The sequence below is a fragment of the Mchenga conophoros genome, linkage group LG14 (assembly GCF_057382185.1).
Source record: "Mchenga conophoros isolate Kocher_MC1m ecotype Shallow Benthic linkage group LG14, M_conophoros_male_GT1.1, whole genome shotgun sequence".
Classification (NCBI taxonomy): domain Eukaryota; kingdom Metazoa; phylum Chordata; class Actinopteri; order Cichliformes; family Cichlidae; genus Mchenga; species Mchenga conophoros.
This window is the reverse complement of record NC_140539.1, coordinates 36,644,411-36,665,300: the sequence shown is the minus strand read 5'-3', so window position 1 is coordinate 36,665,300 and position 20,890 is coordinate 36,644,411. Positions and strand designations below refer to the sequence as shown.

Below are 20,890 nucleotides of genomic sequence, written 5' to 3'. Positions count from 1 at the left end.
AGAGTCAAATTTCTGTTCATTCTCTGGAGGCTGCTCGTTCTTCTTATCTGATTATCTGATTTTGTTTCTTTGTTCTTTTCCGTTAGAGCTGCTGTAAAATAAGTATGAATTTAAATAGTGGAACCTGTACTTTACTGAGATATTTCTATTTTCTGCTGCTCTGTTTAAAGTGGCGGCCGTGGCTCGTCGACCAATGGGAAGGTCGGTGGTTTGAGTCTGGATCCTCCTGTGTGAGTCCTTGGGTGAGATACTGAACCCCGGAGTGAGTGTGTGTGCACGTTAGTCAAAGTGCTTAGGTAGGTGTGTGAATGATGCTCGCAGTAAAAACTCCTCAGGGCTCATTTAGAGTGTGATATAAGTCCCTGACCCTTTATTGACTGTCTGTAGTCTCACTCAGACCAGAGCAGCTCCTCTGCTGAGGTCTGATACGATGTTTTAAAGGTGGCCAATCACGGCACATTCGTTGCTACTAATTTCCAATAAAGCTGATTTGTGTTTGTGCGTCATTTCTGTTGCATCAAATCTCAGCAGTGCAGTTCGATGTCCTCCGTGTGACTGACTCACTGTTTAATGGATGTCGTTTCATTTCCTGTTTAACATGTTCTTTCTGTCTTTCAGGTAGTTTTGGTTCTAGTTTCTCGCGTGTCTCATCGTTACAGTTATTGTGTTTTCCAATGTTTCTCATTCCTCAGTCGGTGTGTTTTAATGCTTCGCCCTTCACGGTGTTGCATATTAAATGTTTATGACTGTTTGGTGTTAAAGTTACAGGTTATATGTCCTCTGTCTAATCTCCATGAAACAAACTGTAGTCAGTCACTGAGGGCTGGGATGGTTAATCAAAGGATCGATCCTGTCTGCTCCTGCCCGCCTGGCCCTGAATCCCCCCGTTTCCAGCTTTCTTTGTGCTTTTCTGCGACTCCTTCTCTAACCTATCCGGTCAGCTTTGTGCAGCTCTTTCTGTTTTCAGGAAGTTTTAATAATGAAATATTGTGTTAGTCTAACCTGGCAGAGTCCAGGATCCACACAAGGCTCATGTTGACCTTTCAGCTTTGTCGCTGTTATTCGATAAATCTGTGGATGTTTTATCAGGTAAATGTTTGAAACAATCTTGGAGGTTTAGGGGTTAAAGGATGTCGAGATCGAGTGAGCGTCGCTGCTGTCTGTTCACTGAACAGTGACACAAACCAGACATCAGAGTGTTTCCTTCCTCGGCCTGTCAGATTAATGATGCACAGATCCACACTTTAACATCACAAAACCAACTCAATAAATCATTTATGAACTTTTTTTTTTTTATTTAATAGCAAATTATGTTAAATCTTACATTTTACATTTACTATCAATTTTTTTTTAATTTGTATTTAAGCTCTAACTGTACATTTTTCTCCCAGAGAAACTGAAACCAAAGAGTTTCATTAAAAGCTTTTTTCTGTCAATAAACACAAACGATCGAGGAACTAAAAAGAAAACGTTCCAACACAAATTCAGAGCGATAATGAATCTGCATTTATGTTTGACATTTAACATCCAGGATTTTGTTGTTTGTTATGTTTACATAAACAAATACACTCGTTTTCATATCTTAGTGAGGACATCTCATTGACATAATGCTCTCCCAGCTGCTTACTCTAACCATCAAAAATGAATGCCTAATCCTAACCCTGACCGGTGAGTGTGTCCTCACAAGTGACTGTTGGTTCTCACAAGTATGGTAGCATGCCAATTTTCTGGCCTCAGAAAGACGTATAAACATGTACACACACACACACACACACACACACACACACACGCACCTGCAGCAGCTCTTTAGCCGAGCCTCTCTTCTCCACGTCCATTTCCAGACATCGGTTCAGGAAGTCTCTGAATATCGTCGACAGCTTCTCCGGGTTCTGCAGCTCCGGCGTCCCGTTGGTTGCTATGAGATACAGCGCCTAACACGTGAAACACACACAAGCAACATGTCTGTCTTCATCCCCACGAGGCAAACTCAGAGTCACAGAATGAAGGATTGGTGCCATCCAGTGGTGTCTTAAGAAATACAGAAGAAATACAGGACTGTGCAAAAGTTTCAGGCAGGTGTGGAAAAATGCTGTAAACAAAGAATGCTCTCAAAAATATAAATGATTGTTTATTGGCCACAAATATATTCTGCAGCAGGACAACAACCCCAAACACACAGCCAAAGTCATTAAGAACTATCTTCAGGGTAAAGAAGAACAAGAAGTAGTGGAAGTGATGGTACGGCCCCCACAGAGCCCACAGCACATCATCGAGTGTGTCTGTGATTACGTGAAGAGACAGAAGGATGTGAGGAAGCCTGCGTCCACAGATGATCTGTGGTTAGTTGTCCAAGATGTTTGGAACAACCTACCAGCCGAGTTCCTTCAAAAACTGACTGTCAACATTTTGTTGAATGATGAAAATAAATGATTTTTTTGAAAGCATTCTTTGTTTACACAAGTTTTCCTCACCCGCCTAAACATTTTGCAGAGTACTGTATGATCACGTGCACTGTGCTGACCTGAATACACAGAAAGATAAATCTGCCTCATTTTCCAACACCTGTATGTGTAAGGAGGCTTTTTAAAGATAAATCATAGACTTTGATACAATCTGTCTGAAAAACAGAGTCGTGATCCCAAAAGTCTTTTCTCTCATAAATCTGAGGATGTGTGTCTTCTTCTCTCTTCTCCAGGATCTGATAAGATACTGGAGAGAGCCTGGGGTGGTTACAGCTGGGCAAACTGGGCATCTAAAGTTTTGTCTACCAAAAAAAAAAAAAACTATTAAATTAAAATCATCTCAGCGTTCTCGAGAAAATATCACAAACTAACCTGGATCCATATCTGCGTCTGGACTTAAGTCATGCATGGAGTGGAGGGATTTCCCTCCAGTCGTGAAGTAGGGAAAGCGGCTGCTCTGACTAAGCAGTGCGCCGTAACACACAGCTGCAGCTGTTGTGCTAATTTTGAGTTGCTGAAGTGATCTTGGCCTTTGTTCCCCTTTTCAAACCTTTTTCAAAGAGCCTCCCCCTCAGAACTCACCCTGAGCGGATTCTCGTTCAGGTACGGCGGCTCTCCCTCCACCATCTCTATCGCCATGATGCCCAGAGACCAGATGTCCACTTTGGGACCGTAAGCTTTACGGGTCACGACCTCCGGAGCCATCCAGTACGGCGTGCCGACCATGGTGCTGCGCTTACTCTGCTCAGGAGTGATCTGAGCGCAGAATCCGAAGTCAGCTGAGAGCAGGAGAGCAGACAGAGTCAGTCGATGGAAAAACTGAAAAAACATTAATGGAAAGCAGTGCTCGGTAGATGATGATGATGATGATGATGATGATGATGATGGGAAAAGAAAACGCCTCTAGAGGAAATGTAGGTTTTAAGGTCGGGCTAAAAGCAGCACACATCCAGTAACATCCCACCACACCTGCCCCCTGGTGGTGAAACGTTCATTTAAAATTGGCAGTGGGTAATTTAAAAACAGTATCGGTAACAACTGCAAAGCAAAAACAGCGAGTTAAGAGTTGACTGTAAGATTTTGTGGACTGACTGAGCTTGACGGAGCCGTCCATGCCCAGCAGGATGTTGTCGCTCTTGATGTCTCGATGGATGACCTGGTTTGAGTGCAGGAACTCCAACGCCTGGAGACACTGAAAAAACAGAAAACTATCAATTTAGCATGTAAAATATATATATTAAAAGAAACACGTCAGAATAAAATGGAGAAACTGACACTGTAACTGAAGATAATCTGAGATTCACAGGAAAGAGCAAATATCCAGCTTCATATTTTTATTGCATGACCTCGAACCTTGTCGTCAACCTTAAACTGAAACAAACTGTTTAAGCTCCTCCCCCTCTTCTGACTGGCTGCTCCTCACAAACTGAAAAACCAGGGGGCGGGGCTTCACAGGCAGTGAAGTCTGAGAATATCATATTGAGATATCCACTTTCATGACATCATACAGAGCCAACAATAAAAAAAACTGTCTAAAATTGAGTGTTTATCTGGAGCCTGAACATAGACTTTGTTTTTGAACTACGCCGTGTTTAACACCATCACAGGAACAGGAAACATGGATCTCAGGGCAGTTTGTGAAACAGTCACATGATCATTTGTCTGCCCCCTCTCACAACGATTCATGCACATGTAAACAAAGTTGTTATTTTTTACTTTTAAAGGTTGAAAAGGTCCACATTTGAGGTTAGGAGGGAGGTTGGAGGGTTTGAAATCATTTTGTTGTCCAATTTAGATTTTTTACACTTGATTTGTATTATTTTCATTGGGATGCTCATTTTCATAAGTAATAACTTGGTTAGGTTTCAAAGTTAAACGCAGCTGGGTTGGGTATAGAAAAAGATGGGTTAAACTGGAAAAGTTAATAATTTGATTATTTTGTTGAAAGATAATTCCAGTGCAAATTCATTAGTGATGAACACAAACAAATTACAATTTGATGAGTAGATAATATTTATCTTTGAGACCGGGCTGATATAAAATGAGGAAAAGCAGAACAGAGTCACTTCAGGAATTTTGCTCGAGGTTAAATTTGAGCTCGTTACGTTAAATATTGTGGGAAAAACAAACAAAACAAACAAAAGAAAACATTTTTTTCCCCCAGAAGTAGAGATGTGTTGCTTTTCTGTCACTAGGAGCTCGCGAGAGACAGAACGGAGATCTCAGAGTGAGAGCTGTTTTTACCTCTCTGCACACAGCAGCAATCTGGGCTTCATCCATGCACGTTTCTGTTACGACATCAGTCAGCGAGCCTCCGGCCAGGTACTCCATCACCACCCAGAGCTCATCACCCACCAGGTAACTATTGAAATTAAGACATTTTATTGGAAACTGAGCTTAAGAACTTGTGACATCTTTTTCTGCAACCATGAAAAAAGTTAAACACAAGAAACATTTTTTGTTTTTTTGCTGTTCTGCTAAGAAAAAGATGCAAATGTCAGAAAATCTGTAAACTGTTTTGGCTTGAGTAATTTGGAACTTTGGCCTTAAACCTTTTCACTGTTGAAGTTTTGTTGGCATAGATGCAAATTAATCATTTTAATAACCGCCTTTCTTGATTGTTTTCTTTTCAATCGATTAATCTATAAAACGTTGAGGTCGAGTCCTCAGCTTTCATTTTTAATAGCACAAAGTCAAAGACATTTAGATCTGGGAAGGCGGTAACCACAAACACAGCAGTTTCTTTGATACATTAAACTTAAAGTTTTAGGAATAATTATTAATATTTAATTCATTTGGTAACACGATAACTTTAAAACAAGTTTTAGCATCAGATTTACCAAATTACGGCAAACAATGTATCGATGAGAGTGAAAAGTTCTCTGCATGGTTCAGTAACAATGCTCTAACTGTTGTATCAATGACAGCAGGCCAAAAACAAGCAGGACTGATAAGCAGCACCAAACAGTGTCAGCAGGTTTAAACTGTGTTTGTTTTTGAGGAAACGCGTCACACATCTGATCACTGAGACGCAGCTAAAGGTAAATCAGTTGATTTATGTTGCTCTGTGTGTGCACTGCTGAGAAACGACTCACAAATACTTTTGTGCTCTCTGCAGTTTCCCTTATGGTCTGTGTGGAAGCGTGACTAAAATCCTCAAACAGCGCAAACCGCTCGGCTCCCTGTAAAATGTAACTGTCCTGCCTTTAATACCCAACCTGGGGCTCTCCTCCTCCCTCGTCACTGAAAACAACAGTGCTCTATGATAGCTGTCTAAAAAAGTTACGAGAAATGAACCCAAACAATGCAGCAATCAGTGGGTTTATGGATGTTTTTTTAAGTCGGCACAGATCCTCCCACACACACACACACACACACACACACACACACACACACACACACACACACACACACACAGTAAATCAGTGTCACAGAGAATGTTGTTTCCATGGGGATGGCAGCATTATCACCAGTCTCGCACATTTTTTTACTGTCTCTTGAGGCAGACAGGTAACTACGGTAACCAGACACCACGCTCACAGACACATGTCCAGTGGGTTACCATGGCAACAGCAGCCCCGAACCGGGTAACCTCTCAAGTCGTTTCAGTCTGAACATTTGTCAGCTGAGCTGGAGTTTCCGTGGTGACGCCTGCTGTGTATCATTTGTCCAGAAACATCTGGAGCCTCTGATTTGTTCTCCGCGTTTAAAGGGAACGTTTAGGAAACTCGCATGTTAATATTTGTTTGCACACAGTATGTAGGTAAGGAATCAACATGTGAGGAACAATCAGGTTTTTGGGTGGCACTCAACGGTGGGAACCTCCCCTGCCCACTACGGAGTAAATCATTCAAAATGGCTCTGAAACGACTTCTTTTATCAAGAGAAGAAAAAATGATTAAAAAGCAACTTTTTAATCCAGGAGAAGAACAGCAGTAAAAATGAAAGAGAGACGAAAACTCAAAGTGTTAGTGATGAATCTGTGTAGTTCATGCGAGGATGAGGGGGGTTTACGTTGCCCCTGTTGAAATCTACACAGATTTTGCATTGGTGAGACAGAGAGAGATAATGTGCTGCAGTGATTCATGCAGCAGTTACCCAGCAGACATCGACAACAGAGGTCCAGTCACACCGGCTCTTTTTACAAAACAAGAAAAGCTAAACACATCATTCCATTAAAAAAACAGAAATTAAAGCATGCATGTTTTTTGTTTTTAGTAAAAAAGCACTTGATTGGTCGCTGGACTCCATTAAGAGAAGACAGGAAATAAAAACCCAACAAAATAATCACCAGCTCAGCTGCAGCTTCTAGAAAGTCTCATCTGTCAGCTTTAATCTTTCTGAACAGGAAACAGGAAGTGCCTGAAACGCTCCATGCTTACCAGCCTGTGAGGCTCCGCTCGTACAGGGCAACACCCACCCAATAACATTTAAACATGTTAAATATGTGGTGACATGCAAACATCTCATCCTTTAGCTGCTCTGTCCCTGAGGAAACACCTCCTGGAGGTGTCCAGGAAGTTCCCTTGACAGGTGCATTTTATTGTGGAGTAGTTGCACGTCTATTATAATAGTTTTGTTTTCTTTTTTTCTATTTTAATTTTTTTTAATTACTTAAGTGCAATGATGAGGTTAACACTGACACCACAAACTGTTGCAAAGCTCTAAATCAGGTGTTGTGAAAATGTGAAACAATGTAAAAGATTAAAACTGGAATTTTAAACCGTGACGTTTTCCCTCAGCGTGGTGACGCGTGATGGCGTGCCTCACCTGTCCAGGTAGTTGACTATGTTTGGGTTCTTGTTTTCCCTCATCACCAGAATCTCGTTGATGATCAGCTCCTTTTTCGGCTGCTGCTGCAGGTTCATCTGTTTGATGGCAACCTTTAGGGAGAAAAATAATAGAGAGAGGGAAGAATTATTATAAGGAGAAGTCTGTGTATGAGGTATAATGCAAGAGGATGACAGACAGAGAAAAGGCCGCGAGGCGGGGAAGTATTTAAATCTGAAGGTAGTGAAAGGCTCGTGGCAGACATTTAAACGCGAGCACACAGACTGATCCTCAGAGAGCGAAGCTGAGGAGGATTATTCCGACAGACGAGCGAGCTGAGGGTTAAAATCAACCTGGAAGTCTCGGTAAATGAAGCCAGACTAAATCCACTAACGGGTGTTTATATCATCCCAGTGCAAACTCCATATGATCACTTCTCCCTTCCTCTTCTTCACTTCATCTCATCTGATTAAAGTCTGCACCAATCGACACGTTCTTCAAACTTCCTGCTGAGTTTTTAACGTCACGCTGTTAGTTTAGTTTAGTCTGAGACTCCGTCTGGGGAACGAATCAAGGTTTTCCTTTAAACTGGCCTTTCAGACTTCAGGGCGTTTAAGCCTCAGCAAAAGGACTACTTGTATTCTGGGACAACAGGACATCACACAGACTTGAGAGCTGGCAGGTTAAAGACCAGCTGGTGTCCAGTCTGACTGAGACGTCCTCGCTTCTCTCTTTGAGGAGTCCAGTCCTCAGATACAAGCACCAGTGCTGTCAGATCTACTGTGGAAGGCTGTTTTTAAGAGAGATGAAACAATAGAAAGAGCAGTTTTGTTGCTTGTTCACCATAAAGAAGCCAAAGTGTGTCGATCAGGGAGGTCAAACTCATTCTACACTGTGAGCCACGTACAGCTCACTTTGATCTTAGTGGGCCGGACCAGAGAAAGTCGTCTTTCGGTCAGTGTACAGAAGTTTAACTACACATTTAATCCCTGAGATATTCTCAAATGAAAAAATGAGTATAATTTCAACACTGCATCTCGGTTTTTCTACATGATGATTTACACATTAAACATCTGCATGTATGTCTGTGTATCCTGTAAGTCCCTATATCGTTATGACTGAGCGAGAAAACACTCCATATACAATGTTGGTAAAGCCACGAATAGTTGGAGGTGAAATCTTTTATCTCAATTCTTGTCCAAACGTGGACGTTTCGGTGGGACGTCTGAGTCGTGTTTTCCACCTTTACTGTGCACATCAAATGTCTCAGCAGCTACTTGCAAGATTTTAATAATGGTCAGTATTTCCTTTGTATCTGAAAGAACGGAGAAATGTGAAGAGGAGAAGAAAATCATGCTGAGGACAAATAAGTACCTCCTGTCCTGTGGCGACGTCGATAGCTGTGTACACCGTCCCAGACGCCCTGAAACAGACAGCAGAGATCCTCAGTTAAACATCACACAGCAGGACTGGATCAGCTCATAAAGGTCAAAAATTTTTTTTATCTTCTTTATGACGGCGGGAAAGTTTTTTCTTTGTTAAAACCGCAGCTTTCAAACATTACAGCTGAGCCTCTGCTGCCTTTTATGACCTTTAAATGTAGTCTTTAAATCACAAACGTCCATCGGCAGTTAATATTACTTTACATTTATACCTTCTGAATCTGCTTTAGTGACATTTTAAAATAATGAAGACACAGATGTTTCACCAAAGGAAGCTGAAGTGCAACAAGAGAAACAACGATGGAAAAATAGCAAATAATCGTTTTACGTTTTAAAGTGAAACATTTGGTTGTTTTGCTTTTTGTTTTGGAGCCGGCCTGGTTTCCACATCATCAGCGACTCACTGTGATGAAGTTTGGTGACTTAAAGCACAGAAGCAGCGTTTATTCAGCTGTGTGTATCTAAGTGACTTATATATCATGTTTCACCTGAGTATCGAAGGACCGTGGGGGTCTGAAAACGATGAAGCCGGGAGTCCGGTGTTCTCGCCGGCTCTAGTGAGCCTTGAACCCCGGTCAGCTATCGAGCTGATGGGTAACAGACGTCTCCGAAAATGTCGGAGCACTTTTGCAATTATATGATATTTGAAGTTTACACAGCTACATTCTCGCCTGAAAATATCTTAAAAGTTTATTTTGTGACCCAGAAAGAGTCATATTAAAACTAAATAGCTGCCGCCATTGTTGGGAACTGGAATTGGCTGGGCTGCGCTATGAATTCTGGGTTGGTTGGACCACGAAGGATACGCCCGACCTGTCCTTCAAATCTGGGGAAACGAAGGACGCATTTGTCGGAGTCTTCAAATTGGGACAGCCTTCATCGCTTGGCTGTAACGTAATCGGCCTTCAAATTCGGCCTCCGAAGGATGCGGCCTCGGAATTGGGACACAGCAATGGTCACCTCCTGCTCCAGAAATCCAACATGGCGGCCGACAAAGCGTTAATATTAAGACCAATGGAGTCCAAAACCACAGGGGAACATCCATCATTTAGGTTCAGTTTGTAGTCATTCAACACCATCACGTACAGATTGTACTGTATGAATATTTATTGTGTACATGCTAAGATTCATGTTTCGAACACAGATGGCAGATTTTGGACTCACCCCTGTCCGATCTTCTCAAATCGTGTATATTTCTTCTTGGGGTCGCCCACACTGACGATCGTCCCTGAGTTAGAGGAAGGACAAAGAAAGAAGAGAAAAATCTTTTATCACAGCAGCTTTAAGGATCTGCAGGAAAACAAATGATAATAAATAAAAATAAAAATCAGGCCCTCACTGAGAGCTGAAATATTTTTATATGCGGATTTACAGAATCGCTGAATTTGGATGGATAGAAGAGTCGCGTGTCTTTCTATCCATCCTAGTTCTACTCTACGTTCATCACACTGAGGTCGATGCAGCATGCTGACTGGGAGGAAGAGCAGAGAGAAGAGAGGTGGAGAGCAGTAACGAGCGATGGGCGGGTCAGAGATAAAACAGGACGTGAGAAAGGTCAGAACTGTAAAGTCAGGATGGAAGAGACAGAAACAAAGAGAAGCTCTGCCTGCAGTTCAGAATTACAGGACAAAACTTTAAGTCACTCTTTTAGGAAACGATGGAAAGATAGGACAGCCAATCAGACGTGAGGATTGGACAACTGGGGGCGGGACAGAGGATATCAGGTCTGTCGATCAGAAGAGGCAGACAGACGAGCAGTATCCTGGTCTTACCAGCAGAGGGAGACCTGAGCACATCTGGACAGGCGCGTGGCATGGTTCAAGAAATATATACAGGCTCTTACTCAAACATTCAAACATTCAAACATTTCACTGCAGCGAAGAAAGCTTTAAAACTGTGCTCACTTTAAATAATAATTATTACATAATTATTATTTAAAGTACTACACTTCTGAGCAGAGATGAGATGCTTTAATGTGCTGGTTTATTTAGGTAGAGCTTTTTATTTTCTCCATTAATTCTCCTTTTGTACCGGTGCACTAAATCATTTTAGTCTTTCAGATTTTAATCTGACAGATGCAGCCTACGATCAGGGTCACAGGTCAAAAAAAATCAATCAGTGCCTCCCACCTGACTCAGAATCACCTGATTTCTTTCAGATTAATGCTATTATTATGTTCAGAGTTACAGGCGTTACAGGGGGGGGGCGATGAAATGTGTTTTAATGAATATTTATTTGGGATATTTGAGTCCTCGTAGCTTCAGGAGATAAAAACCAGTGAGTTATTATTAACCTTCCTTTTTAATAGAAAAACCTCACAGACCCTAAAAACCTAAAAACCTTTAAATCAAGTAAAAAATAGAATAAAATCTCCTGTGTTTGACTCTTACTCTCATCTGGCTCATGTCAACTGCCAGAGTCAGTGGAGAATATCTGCGAGTCTGCAGGAAAGTTCAAATATCCGTTCATATCTGTGGATCACTTCCTAGAAAAAACAGACCGGGATCTTTTATTGTTAGTATCCGCACAGCTCTGTGGGGTCACGCAGGGGGCGGTGGAACCAGAATATGAAGATTTGTACTTCCCATAATAACGTTTTTCACAGGAACAGCGAGCGAGCGCAGGCGGATATTTTAGTTAGCAAGAAGTGATAATGTTATATAAGTTCTTTCACTTTGCTTCACAGACTGCAGCCCTTCAAGCATAGCAAAAAGCAAAATCTTTCATGGCGATGGAAAGTCTGAGCAAATGAAGCAGAAAACAAGCTGCCCACAGACACACGTGGAAGAAAGGAGGTTTTTATGCTGCTACGCTGATGTCGTACTCATAAATGATGTTAAACGTGAAAATAAGAATCAGTTTGCTGAAATCAGCAGAGAGACGAGCCCAAAATAAACTCGAAGCCTGCTCTCTGAGGGAAGCTGCGCGTGCAGATAAAGCGATGAAATGTCCTGTCACGACTAAGAGAAGCTAAAATTAGCTCACGGACACTCTGCGCTCTGCAGCAGGTACATCAGAATATGGATGGATTATCAGGACCACAGGCCTCAGACTCAAACCTGCACACTGAGCCTGCACTTCCTAACTGCAGAGTTCACGCTGAGATTCACACCGCTCCTCTGTTAGCTTCCATATCTGACACATACAGTAAAGTATGCACAAACATTTATGTCTTAATAAAACTGCCGTCTGATCTACAGCACCGACTTTCATTGATCAACTTGTTAAAGTCCACCTCAGGCTGTTCAGGCGAGCTCACTCTGAACATGTTTAAAAAGGACCCCTCCCCTCGGCTGGAAGCATCAGACACTCTGAGCCGTATTTGTTTGGAAAATGCTGAATGTGAATCCGTAACCAGGAACCTTTTTCCTCCACAGCAGATGTCAGAGGGTGCAGTGACCTTCCCTCGCACTGCTGCTCCGTCACCATCGCTCATCGCCCTGTGACCTCTGGCTAGCAGCATTAGCATTAGCTTTTCTCTCTTTATGCTTCCTCCCTGTCGACCTGCAGCCTACGTCATTATGATTTCATTCAATCAGCTTATTTCTAAAGCATTCAAACCATTTAAAAAATGTTTCTACATTTTCATAATGTAGAAACATTTTTTAATGTACACATTAAAGAACACTAAAAGGCTCTCTGCCTGACTCCAGCTCTCTGGGGATCTGCCCCTTTGTCCGAGTGGTAATCTGTCTCTGTCAGAGGTCAGCGACCTGCACACACATTAAACATATTTGAGGCTTTTAATGAAGGTGACAAAGCCTGTTAATGGCAGCTGAGCCGGTCAACATTCCTGAAAGTTACGATCCAGATATTTTACCACGTGTGATTATTCTGCAGTGCCTTAATGCCTTTAAGCATGATCAGACAAAGCTCTGCAGCCACTTTAAGTCTGAGCTTCTGTTCTTCATCTGTACGACGGCGGGATGAAGAAAATGACCTTTTTTATATTAATTTCTACAAATTGCTGAACCTCAGTTTGTGCTGGAGATAAATGTCTGAGCAAACTTTTTAGGGAACGACAGTTATGTCTAACTCACAGCACGAAGGGACAACAAACTGAGTCCAGAAACAACAATCCAGCGCTGCCGGCACAACTTTAAAGCGCTACAGAAACAGCATGCTGCTCTTTTATACAAAATCTTTGACGCCACCTCAAAGCTAGGCGGGTGACACCGACACGGAGCTTATGCCGAGTCCAAACAACAGGACGCAGCTGAAGAGGCTCGCAGGCTCACTCGCTGTCACCACGTTTATCTGTGGGCTGTGTTTTTAAAGCTTTTCTGTTCTCAAACTCATCAAAACTAAAGAGTTTTCAACTAAACTGAAATGAAATCTCACTCTGGAAACTAACTGAAACCAGACTGAACAGAAAATTCAAATCTAAAAATAATCAATAAAAATAACTTTGCTAGCAGGTGTGAGCCATGAGCCCTCACAGCCATTACTGTGTGGAGTTACAGCTGTTGCCCAAATCTCAGCACAGCTCCGTCAGTCAGGGCTGAATCTCCACCTCAGCACAGTAACCGTTACCGGGGTCAGATTTGTCGTGTTAGCGTGCTCCGAGTGTCTGAATGAGCCTTACGTAGCTTCTCCAGGATCTCCTCGTCAGACATCTTCTTCTTCCTGGCTTTGTCCTGTGGGTGGGGCAAGGAAGGACCAGGGGCGGGGCTAGCACTGGGAGGGCTGCTGGGAGCTGCTTCTGCAGGTTGGGCGGGGGTGACGGCGGCGGCCGCGGCGGTCGGTGGAGAGATGGGTGAGGTCGCAGCATCTTTCGTGGGAGGAGGAGGGAGGGGCTCGATCACTGAGCGAGTGTAAATCTGAAAGATGAAAAAAGTCACTCCTGTTTTTATCTGTGGTGCCAAATAGACGTTTAAAGACGAAGCTGAAAGACATTAAAAGAGCTTTTGTTATCTGTTCATCTCTTTTTGTCCACAGGCCTCTGGAACATGGACGTGGACATCAGTGAGACACAGTTTAAATAAAGGCTGATTGTCTGTAAGCCATAAAAACACTGGAGAGTGAATCTAAAGTAAAAGTAATGATTTTAACTGAGGCAAACACACAACACAGCAGTGTGTGTGTGTGTGTGTGTGTGTGTGTGTGTGTGTGAGTGTGTGTGAGAGAGAGAGAGAGAGAGAGAGAGAGATGGTGAGAGTCAGGTGCATGAGACTCATCACCGAGGAAACTGCAGTGGCGCCGTGGAAACAGCCTCTCAACCGCAAACTGTCTGAGTGAGAAGCAACAATGTGTGTGTGTGTGTGTGTGTGTGTGTGTGTGTGTGTAGGATGAGATGAAACAATGTTGCCTGACAACAACAGTGACAGTAAAATTCTGTCATTGTCTTTGATGCCAAAAATTGGAAGTTTACTATAGTTGTGTGGACCAACAAAATCCAGGTCCCCATGGGTTTGAAGGCATTTTTGAGACTCAAAATGTGGTTTTAGTGTCAGGGTTACAATTGGGTTATGGTTAGGTTTAGGGTAAGGGTTAGGGTTTAACATTCGTTTTTGATGATTAGGGTTGTGGTAAGCAGCTAGAGAAAACATTATGTCAATGAGATGTCCCCATAAGATATGAATACCTGACGTGTGTGTGTGTTAAGCTCGTATGTGCAGTGGCAGAAAGGCGACAGCGTTTGTGTTCTTACTGATTTGGTGTGCTCCGGTCGGGGGGCGATCACCGGCGGGGGCTCGGCCTCGTCTTCGTCCTCATCCTCAGATACGGTTGCTATGGCGGGTGTCTCGGACACGGCCTTGGAGCTCTGCGTGATGTCACAGGGAGAGAGAGGGCGGAGCCTCAGTGACATCATGGTCACATGAGCCACAAACGATACCAGACCCATCATCGCTTCCTGAATTTCCTGCCACTTCCTCTACTGCTTCACTGTCTCATCATACAGAGGAGTCCTCCGGCCCGTCTTTAGCTCTCCTCCTTCTTCTCTGATTTCAGCCTCCCGCTCTGTCTTTCCACCCTGTTTTCCCTCCTCTCATCATCACTGCTGTCTGAAAGCTCAGGTCACATCTGGCTTCTGATGCCACTACATGCCACACATCCTACCTTTCTATCCCTCTCTTCCTCTCTGTCTCTCGCTGATAGTCTGACGCTCGGCTGGGGGCCAAGCTGCAGAGACAGGGAAACGGTGAAAGGAGGAAAAGATGCTGATTCACAATGCAGAGAGAGGGAGAGAGAGAGAGCGGGAGGAAGAGGAGTGCCATCATCCTCCTCCCTCTGTCTCTTATTCTCACCTTTACATTTGGGTTTAAATGTGTCTTTCAGAAAACACACACACACTGCGACAAAAACAAAACATCCTCATTCATTCAACAAGAATTTCTCAGCTTAAAGCTCGAGTCTGTCGTCCAGCAATAACGCTGGCTCTGTATTTGAAACCAGGAAGGACACCTGTGCCATAAGATGCTCAGAAAAAAGCATTTATTCGTTTATACTATTATCTAACAAGAAAAAAGTAAAGTAGACTAGCTCAGTAAAATATATTACAATCAAAAACTGCTCAAAAGAAAAGCACTTAGTTAAATAAGATGAAATCAATAACTTTCTAAACAAAAATCTAAATAAAATATGTAAAAACCGGAATATATACAAGAAAAATAACTGAAAAATACATTTGCCTGCTTCCTGTAGGGGGCGCCACAGCGGCTCATCTGCCTGGTCCTGCATCCTCCTCTATCACACCAACCTCCTTCACTACATCCACAAACCTCTTCCTCGTTTCCTCCTGCCTGGCAGCTCCATCCTCGTCATCCTTTGTCCAGTTTATCCCAGTTTAACCCTCTGTACACACCCAAACCAGCTCAGCCTCGCTAATTTTGTCCTAATTTTAATCATGAACCTCCCAGTTAACATCTTCAACTCTCCCACAGCCGGCTCAAACACAGCTAAATAGAATATGAATAAAATCCAACATGAAACTGTGTAAAGTGTAAAAATGAGTGAAGTAGAATCAATTTTTGAATTCATTTTAAATAGCAGGGTGTAAAAGGCAGTTTCAGAAAATGACCTGTTGGCTTAGGTAACAGCTAAACTGATGGAAAACATGCAGACGCAGCTAATAATGAGAGGAAGCCTTCCTCACAGTGCTGCCTGTATGTGGCTGTGTGAGAGAATAACGCTGTGACTGAAGAGGTCTCACCGTTGTGGTGGAGGAGCTGAAGGCGTCAGCAGTTTTATCTGAAGGAAACACAACACAAACACAAAGTTGAGTGTTCAGAGCAGATTGAGCTTTTAGGCTCTGAGGCTCATTGTTTGAACTTTGTTTAATGTGAACTGAACGTTATTGTGAATGCACGTAGGCGATGGGAGCACAGCGGGGGGGTGGGTCTTACCAGTGAAGCTCATGTACTTCTGGCTGTTGGTCGTTTCTTTCGAGTCGTAGAACTTTAAAACATCGAGGACGGCCTGAGGGTTCTTCTTCTGCTCCAGCTTGGTGATGTTGGATGTCTGCAGAAGCCGAGCCCACTGCTCCGGCATCCCCTGCACACACACAGATAAAAAATATCAATATTTTATTCATTTATTTCTATGTGAACTGTATTATTGTAGTTTACCTTTGTTAATGGCAACATTAACAACACAAATAACACAGCAAAGAGCAAACTCTGTGTATGAAAAATGACGCTAACAGTGAAATACTGAAACCCTTGTTATTCTCAGAGTTTTAGCATTAAACTGGATTTGCTGCTCACAGAACATCTGCTGCCATTATAAGTTTGTATCTCTGTGAAACACCAACTAATGTGAAAAACACGGCCCACTGCACGAGAGTGTTCCCTAAACAGGCTGAAAGATTCAAGGTCATTCAGCAATTTTACAGCAGCGTTGTGGATATGAATGCAGCTTAAGCTAAACTTAGCATTAGCTGATAACGTATCGCAGCCAGTATACCAAAGCTGAGGCTTCAAAATGTGAAGTAGAAACCATCGAGTGACGTCCTGCTTTTACATACAGTCGATGACTACAGTAAGGAACACACACACACGCACGCACGCACGCACGCACGCACACACACACACACACACACACACACACACACACACACACACACACACTTCTTCGAATCCCAGCAAGGAAGTCTTATCATATTTGTACTTCAGCCACAGATCTGGGTCACATCTCCGTGTTTTCTGTCTCTTTTAGGGCTGGGCGATATGACCCAAAATTCATATCTCGATATTTTTTAGCTGGATGGCGATATAAGATATATATCTCGATATATTTTTTTAAAGCCATAAAGTAAGAACAAAAAGAGAGTTCTTAGTCAAAGCTGTGTCCCAGATGTCACACAGGCACTTTTATTAACATAGAGCAGATGTACATAAAATTTACTCAAAAATAAATTATGAGCATTTATTAAATAATAATGCTCCATAAATAAAAGAAAACAATGTTGTTTTTGTGCATAACAAAAAGCTCACAATTGTGCAGTCAAAATGTAAACTAACAGACGAGCACAATAACAAAGACAGATTTCACAGCTGCTCTGTTCCCAACTTGTACTGCGTGACTGACAGCCTGGAGTTTGAAATCCGCTTCGCAACCACGTCTCTTAACAGGTGCCATTTATGGTCCTTATACACAGTAGGGTAATATTACGTTGAAGCACAGTACGTATCACTCCGCGAGGCTCAGCCGTAATGCTCCGACAATCCATCAAGCGGTGCAGCTCCGTAGCTTACTAAAGTCGTACTAAAACATTTTTTGACAGATTGCTGAGCGCCGTGTTCCACATAAAATCGGTTCGCGGCCATCAAGCACAACCAGAATTCATACATAAGGCGCGCTGTCAACTTTTGAGAAAATGAAAGGATTTTAGTCCGTGCAGCCCCTCTGGGCTGCATGGCGTTAGCGTGGTTAGCTCGTTAGCGTGGTTAGCTAGCTAACACGTTGACGCCGTCCAGCCCCACGCACGGGGCGATGCGCAGTAACTCGTTAACGGAGATTTGCCGTGTCCATCTTGTCGCTTCCTGCAGGTGAAGCGATGGGGGACGAGGAGTTGTGTTCAGTGAAGGAGAGGCGAGGCCGAGTAACGTTGCGTAAAGACGAAAGTGGACGAAAGAGAGGCAAACCTGCGGCTCCACAAGTATAATTATAACGTAACATAGACTATATCGATATAAAGGATATTGTCACATCTTATATCTCGTATAAAAATATGTCGATATTTTTTAAAAACTCGATATATCGCCCAGCTCTAGTCTCTTTCTCTACTCATCTGTCAGAATCAATCCATTGCACACACTCTTCCACTTCCTGTTCCATCATGTCTCATATCCACCCACCCATCCATTCATTCGTGTATTTACTGTCTAAATTATATTTAGATTACATCAATTTGAGCAGGAATGTTCATCTGCATGTAGATGTGTGGAAACCTGGAAACCACACACACACAGACACACACACACACAGTTAACTCCCAGCTAAAAGAAGTTGGTCAGGCGGACCGAGTGAGTCAGTGAAACAAGGCGTCTTTGTCTAAAGTGATTATTTAAAAAGGTTCATTTGCCAAGCATTTGTGTCTGTTAGGAGCTGTTTCACACACACACACACACACACACACACACACACACACACACACACACACACACACAATGAGCATGGGTTCAATTAAAGTCTGTAAACAGAAATAAATACCAAATACCACAAAACACACTGTGGTTGAATCTGATAATTTTCTTTGTATACACAGGAGAGGAGACACAGACACACACACAAACACACACACACTTACAGTGAACTCCCCGGTAACAGCATCAAAGCCGACATGGATGGTGTGTTCGAAGTCTGACGGCAGAGAGATCTCTGGGCGCTCCTTCCTCTTATAGGCTGAATGACAAAGGAACAAAAAACAAACACACTGATTGATTTTTTTAAAGTGTTGTAATAAAACACAGAACAGTTTTCCACCTTAAGGACTCTGGATTATCCCAGGATTTATTTCCGTTTAGAATAAATAGACACTAAAGAGCAGCAGACCCAAAAACAAGTTCTAACTTGGCGTTGAAAGGTTGCAGAGGAGTATCTGAGATGCTGGTTGCACCATTTCGATAATGATCCCGGCTCTAACAGAAAATCCTAAATGCAGCCCTTCATGAGGGGAACAAAGAGATTCAGGTTTATTAAAATTCCTGAAAAGATCTTAAATCCAGAGAGGATCACTGAAAAGAAAGAAACAGTGGGACAAAAGTTCATGCAAAACACGGGAGAGAAAATCAGGAGGAGACGGAGAGAAAAGTACAGAAACAGAGTGTTTCAGAAAACGAGCCAACACATGAGACGCCGCATGTTGGAAAGAGCGTGAAGATCTTCTGGGGAATCATAACTCCAGTGAGAATCACACGCAGCAGATTCCTGTGGATGGACTCACACTGACGCAGGACCACCAGCTTCCTGCAAAGCATCATGGGTAATCTGTGTCCAAGTGTGTGCACGTGAAACACATCAACAAAAACAGTTTTCCTCCAAAGATGAACCAGCAGCAGACGAGTAACAATCAACCAACTCCGTCTGATAATCTTTAAAAAAATAAATGTTTTGATCCAGTTTTTACCGCCTGTTGTAGATTTGCTGCTGTCGTTGGGATCAATGTTCTGTTGCACGATTGAACATTTGCCAAACTTTAACTCATGGCCTCATATTTGACTCTGGAATATTTTGTTATACAGGGGAGCTCACGGTCGACTCGGTGACCGCCCAAATCATCATCCCCCATCACTGCAGTGGTTTTCTCAGAAATGTGTAGCTGTGCATTCAAATCTCCACTTTAGTCCCTGTTCCAAGTCTTTTAGTTTGAGTAGATGTAACTTTGCATGCCATGCCGCCGTGTTCTTATTAGAGAGAAGAGGCTTTCTCTTCCAAACATTACTCTACCCGTTTGGTGTTTTTCTAATTGTACTGTCATGAATTTTAACCTTTAACATGCTAACTGAGACCTGTAGAGTCTGAGGTGGAGCTCTTGGAGTTTCTGCAGTTTCTCTGAGGGCTGAGGCTTCACCCACTAGTTATTTTCACAGTATTCGCTCACTCCATCTTTAAGGATTCACTAGCTTAGCTTAGCTTAGCTCGTAGCTGACTTGCTAGCAGCATGGCTCCTTCACCTCTCCCTCCTGCACTTTCCTGCTTTGTGAGTGAGATGTTTGGTTTCCTTTAGTAGTAACGATAAGTGTAATAACTGTAGCCTGTTTGCAGCTTTGGAGGCCACGATCACTGAAAAGGAGACCCGGCTTTGTCTTGAAAAACCCGTCGCTAGCCAGGCCCGGTTGCGGCAGATGACCGCCCCTTTTCTGAGCCTGGTTCTGCTGGAGCAGGGGTAGGGAACGTTAGTCCTCGAGAGCAGGTGTCCTGCAGATTTTAGATCTCACCCTGGGTCACCACACCTAAATCAAATGATTAGTTCATTACCAGGCCTCTGGAGAACTTCATACATGTTGAGGAGCTAATTTAGCATTTGAATCAGCTGTGATGGATCAAGGACACATCTAAAACCTGCAGGACACTGGCACTCGAGGCCTGGAGTTCCCTGCACGATCTGATATCGTCGTGTTGGTGTTGTTCCCAGATCATCATACTAAATGTTGTTCCAGGATCAACATTGCAAGTGACCAATCAGAATGTTGTGACGTCATACTTTTGCGACTTCGGGAAAAACCGGCGTAAAACAAAAAACTGTACTTAAGCTGCGAGAAACCGCCTCTGTCCGCCGATCAACGGACCCTGATCCTAACCCTAACCGTAACCCTTTAATAAACGGTAAGCAGAACTGATATTGTCCTTGCAACATTGGAATTTCATAAATGCACGAATGGCTTGGCACGCAAAAGAATAACGCCACAACAATGTGATTGGTCACTTGCAATGTTGAACCTGGAACAACATTTTCATGATGATCTGGGAACAACACCAACGCGACGATATCAGATCATCCGAGTTCCCTACCCCTGTGCTGGAGGTTTCTTCCTGTTAAATGGAAGTTTTTTCTTCCCACTGTCGCCAAAGCGCTTACTCGTAGGCGGTCATATGTTTATTAGGGTTTTCTTTGCATCATTGTAGGGTCTTTACCTTACATCATAAAGCACCTTGAGGCAACTGTTGGCGCTACATAAATAAAACTGAACCTTCTGTCAGTAGGGTCTGATTTTGGGGGGACTTGGGTGGGGTGTCCACTCCTGAGAACACTGTGGTGTTGTGTTTACACAG

General features: G+C 43.0%; 1 protein-coding gene across 4 annotated transcripts in view; it reads right to left on the bottom strand.

Annotated features, from left to right (window-relative positions):
* Nucleotides 1-20,890, bottom strand: part of pak1 (p21 protein (Cdc42/Rac)-activated kinase 1) — a 78,304-nt gene that overhangs the window by 6,621 nt on the left and 50,793 nt on the right. For 3 of the 4 annotated variants that reach the window (XM_085244260.1, XM_085244263.1, XM_085244262.1), the window contains 13 exons: nucleotides 18,426-18,520; nucleotides 16,021-16,168; nucleotides 15,828-15,865; nucleotides 14,735-14,797; nucleotides 14,325-14,438; nucleotides 13,260-13,494; nucleotides 9,839-9,902; nucleotides 8,607-8,655; nucleotides 7,233-7,345; nucleotides 4,707-4,824; nucleotides 3,555-3,654; nucleotides 3,045-3,241; nucleotides 1,794-1,931 (listed from right to left, as the gene is read on the bottom strand). In XM_085244260.1, coding sequence (XP_085100386.1) covers nucleotides 1,794-1,931; nucleotides 3,045-3,241; nucleotides 3,555-3,654; nucleotides 4,707-4,824; nucleotides 7,233-7,345; nucleotides 8,607-8,655; nucleotides 9,839-9,902; nucleotides 13,260-13,494; nucleotides 14,325-14,438; nucleotides 14,735-14,797; nucleotides 15,828-15,865; nucleotides 16,021-16,168; nucleotides 18,426-18,520 — 1,472 coding nt within the window. The remainder of the gene's footprint in view (nucleotides 1-1,793; nucleotides 1,932-3,044; nucleotides 3,242-3,554; nucleotides 3,655-4,706; nucleotides 4,825-7,232; nucleotides 7,346-8,606; nucleotides 8,656-9,838; nucleotides 9,903-13,259; nucleotides 13,495-14,324; nucleotides 14,439-14,734; nucleotides 14,798-15,827; nucleotides 15,866-16,020; nucleotides 16,169-18,425; nucleotides 18,521-20,890) is intronic. The other variant, XM_085244264.1, reaches the window with a different exon arrangement.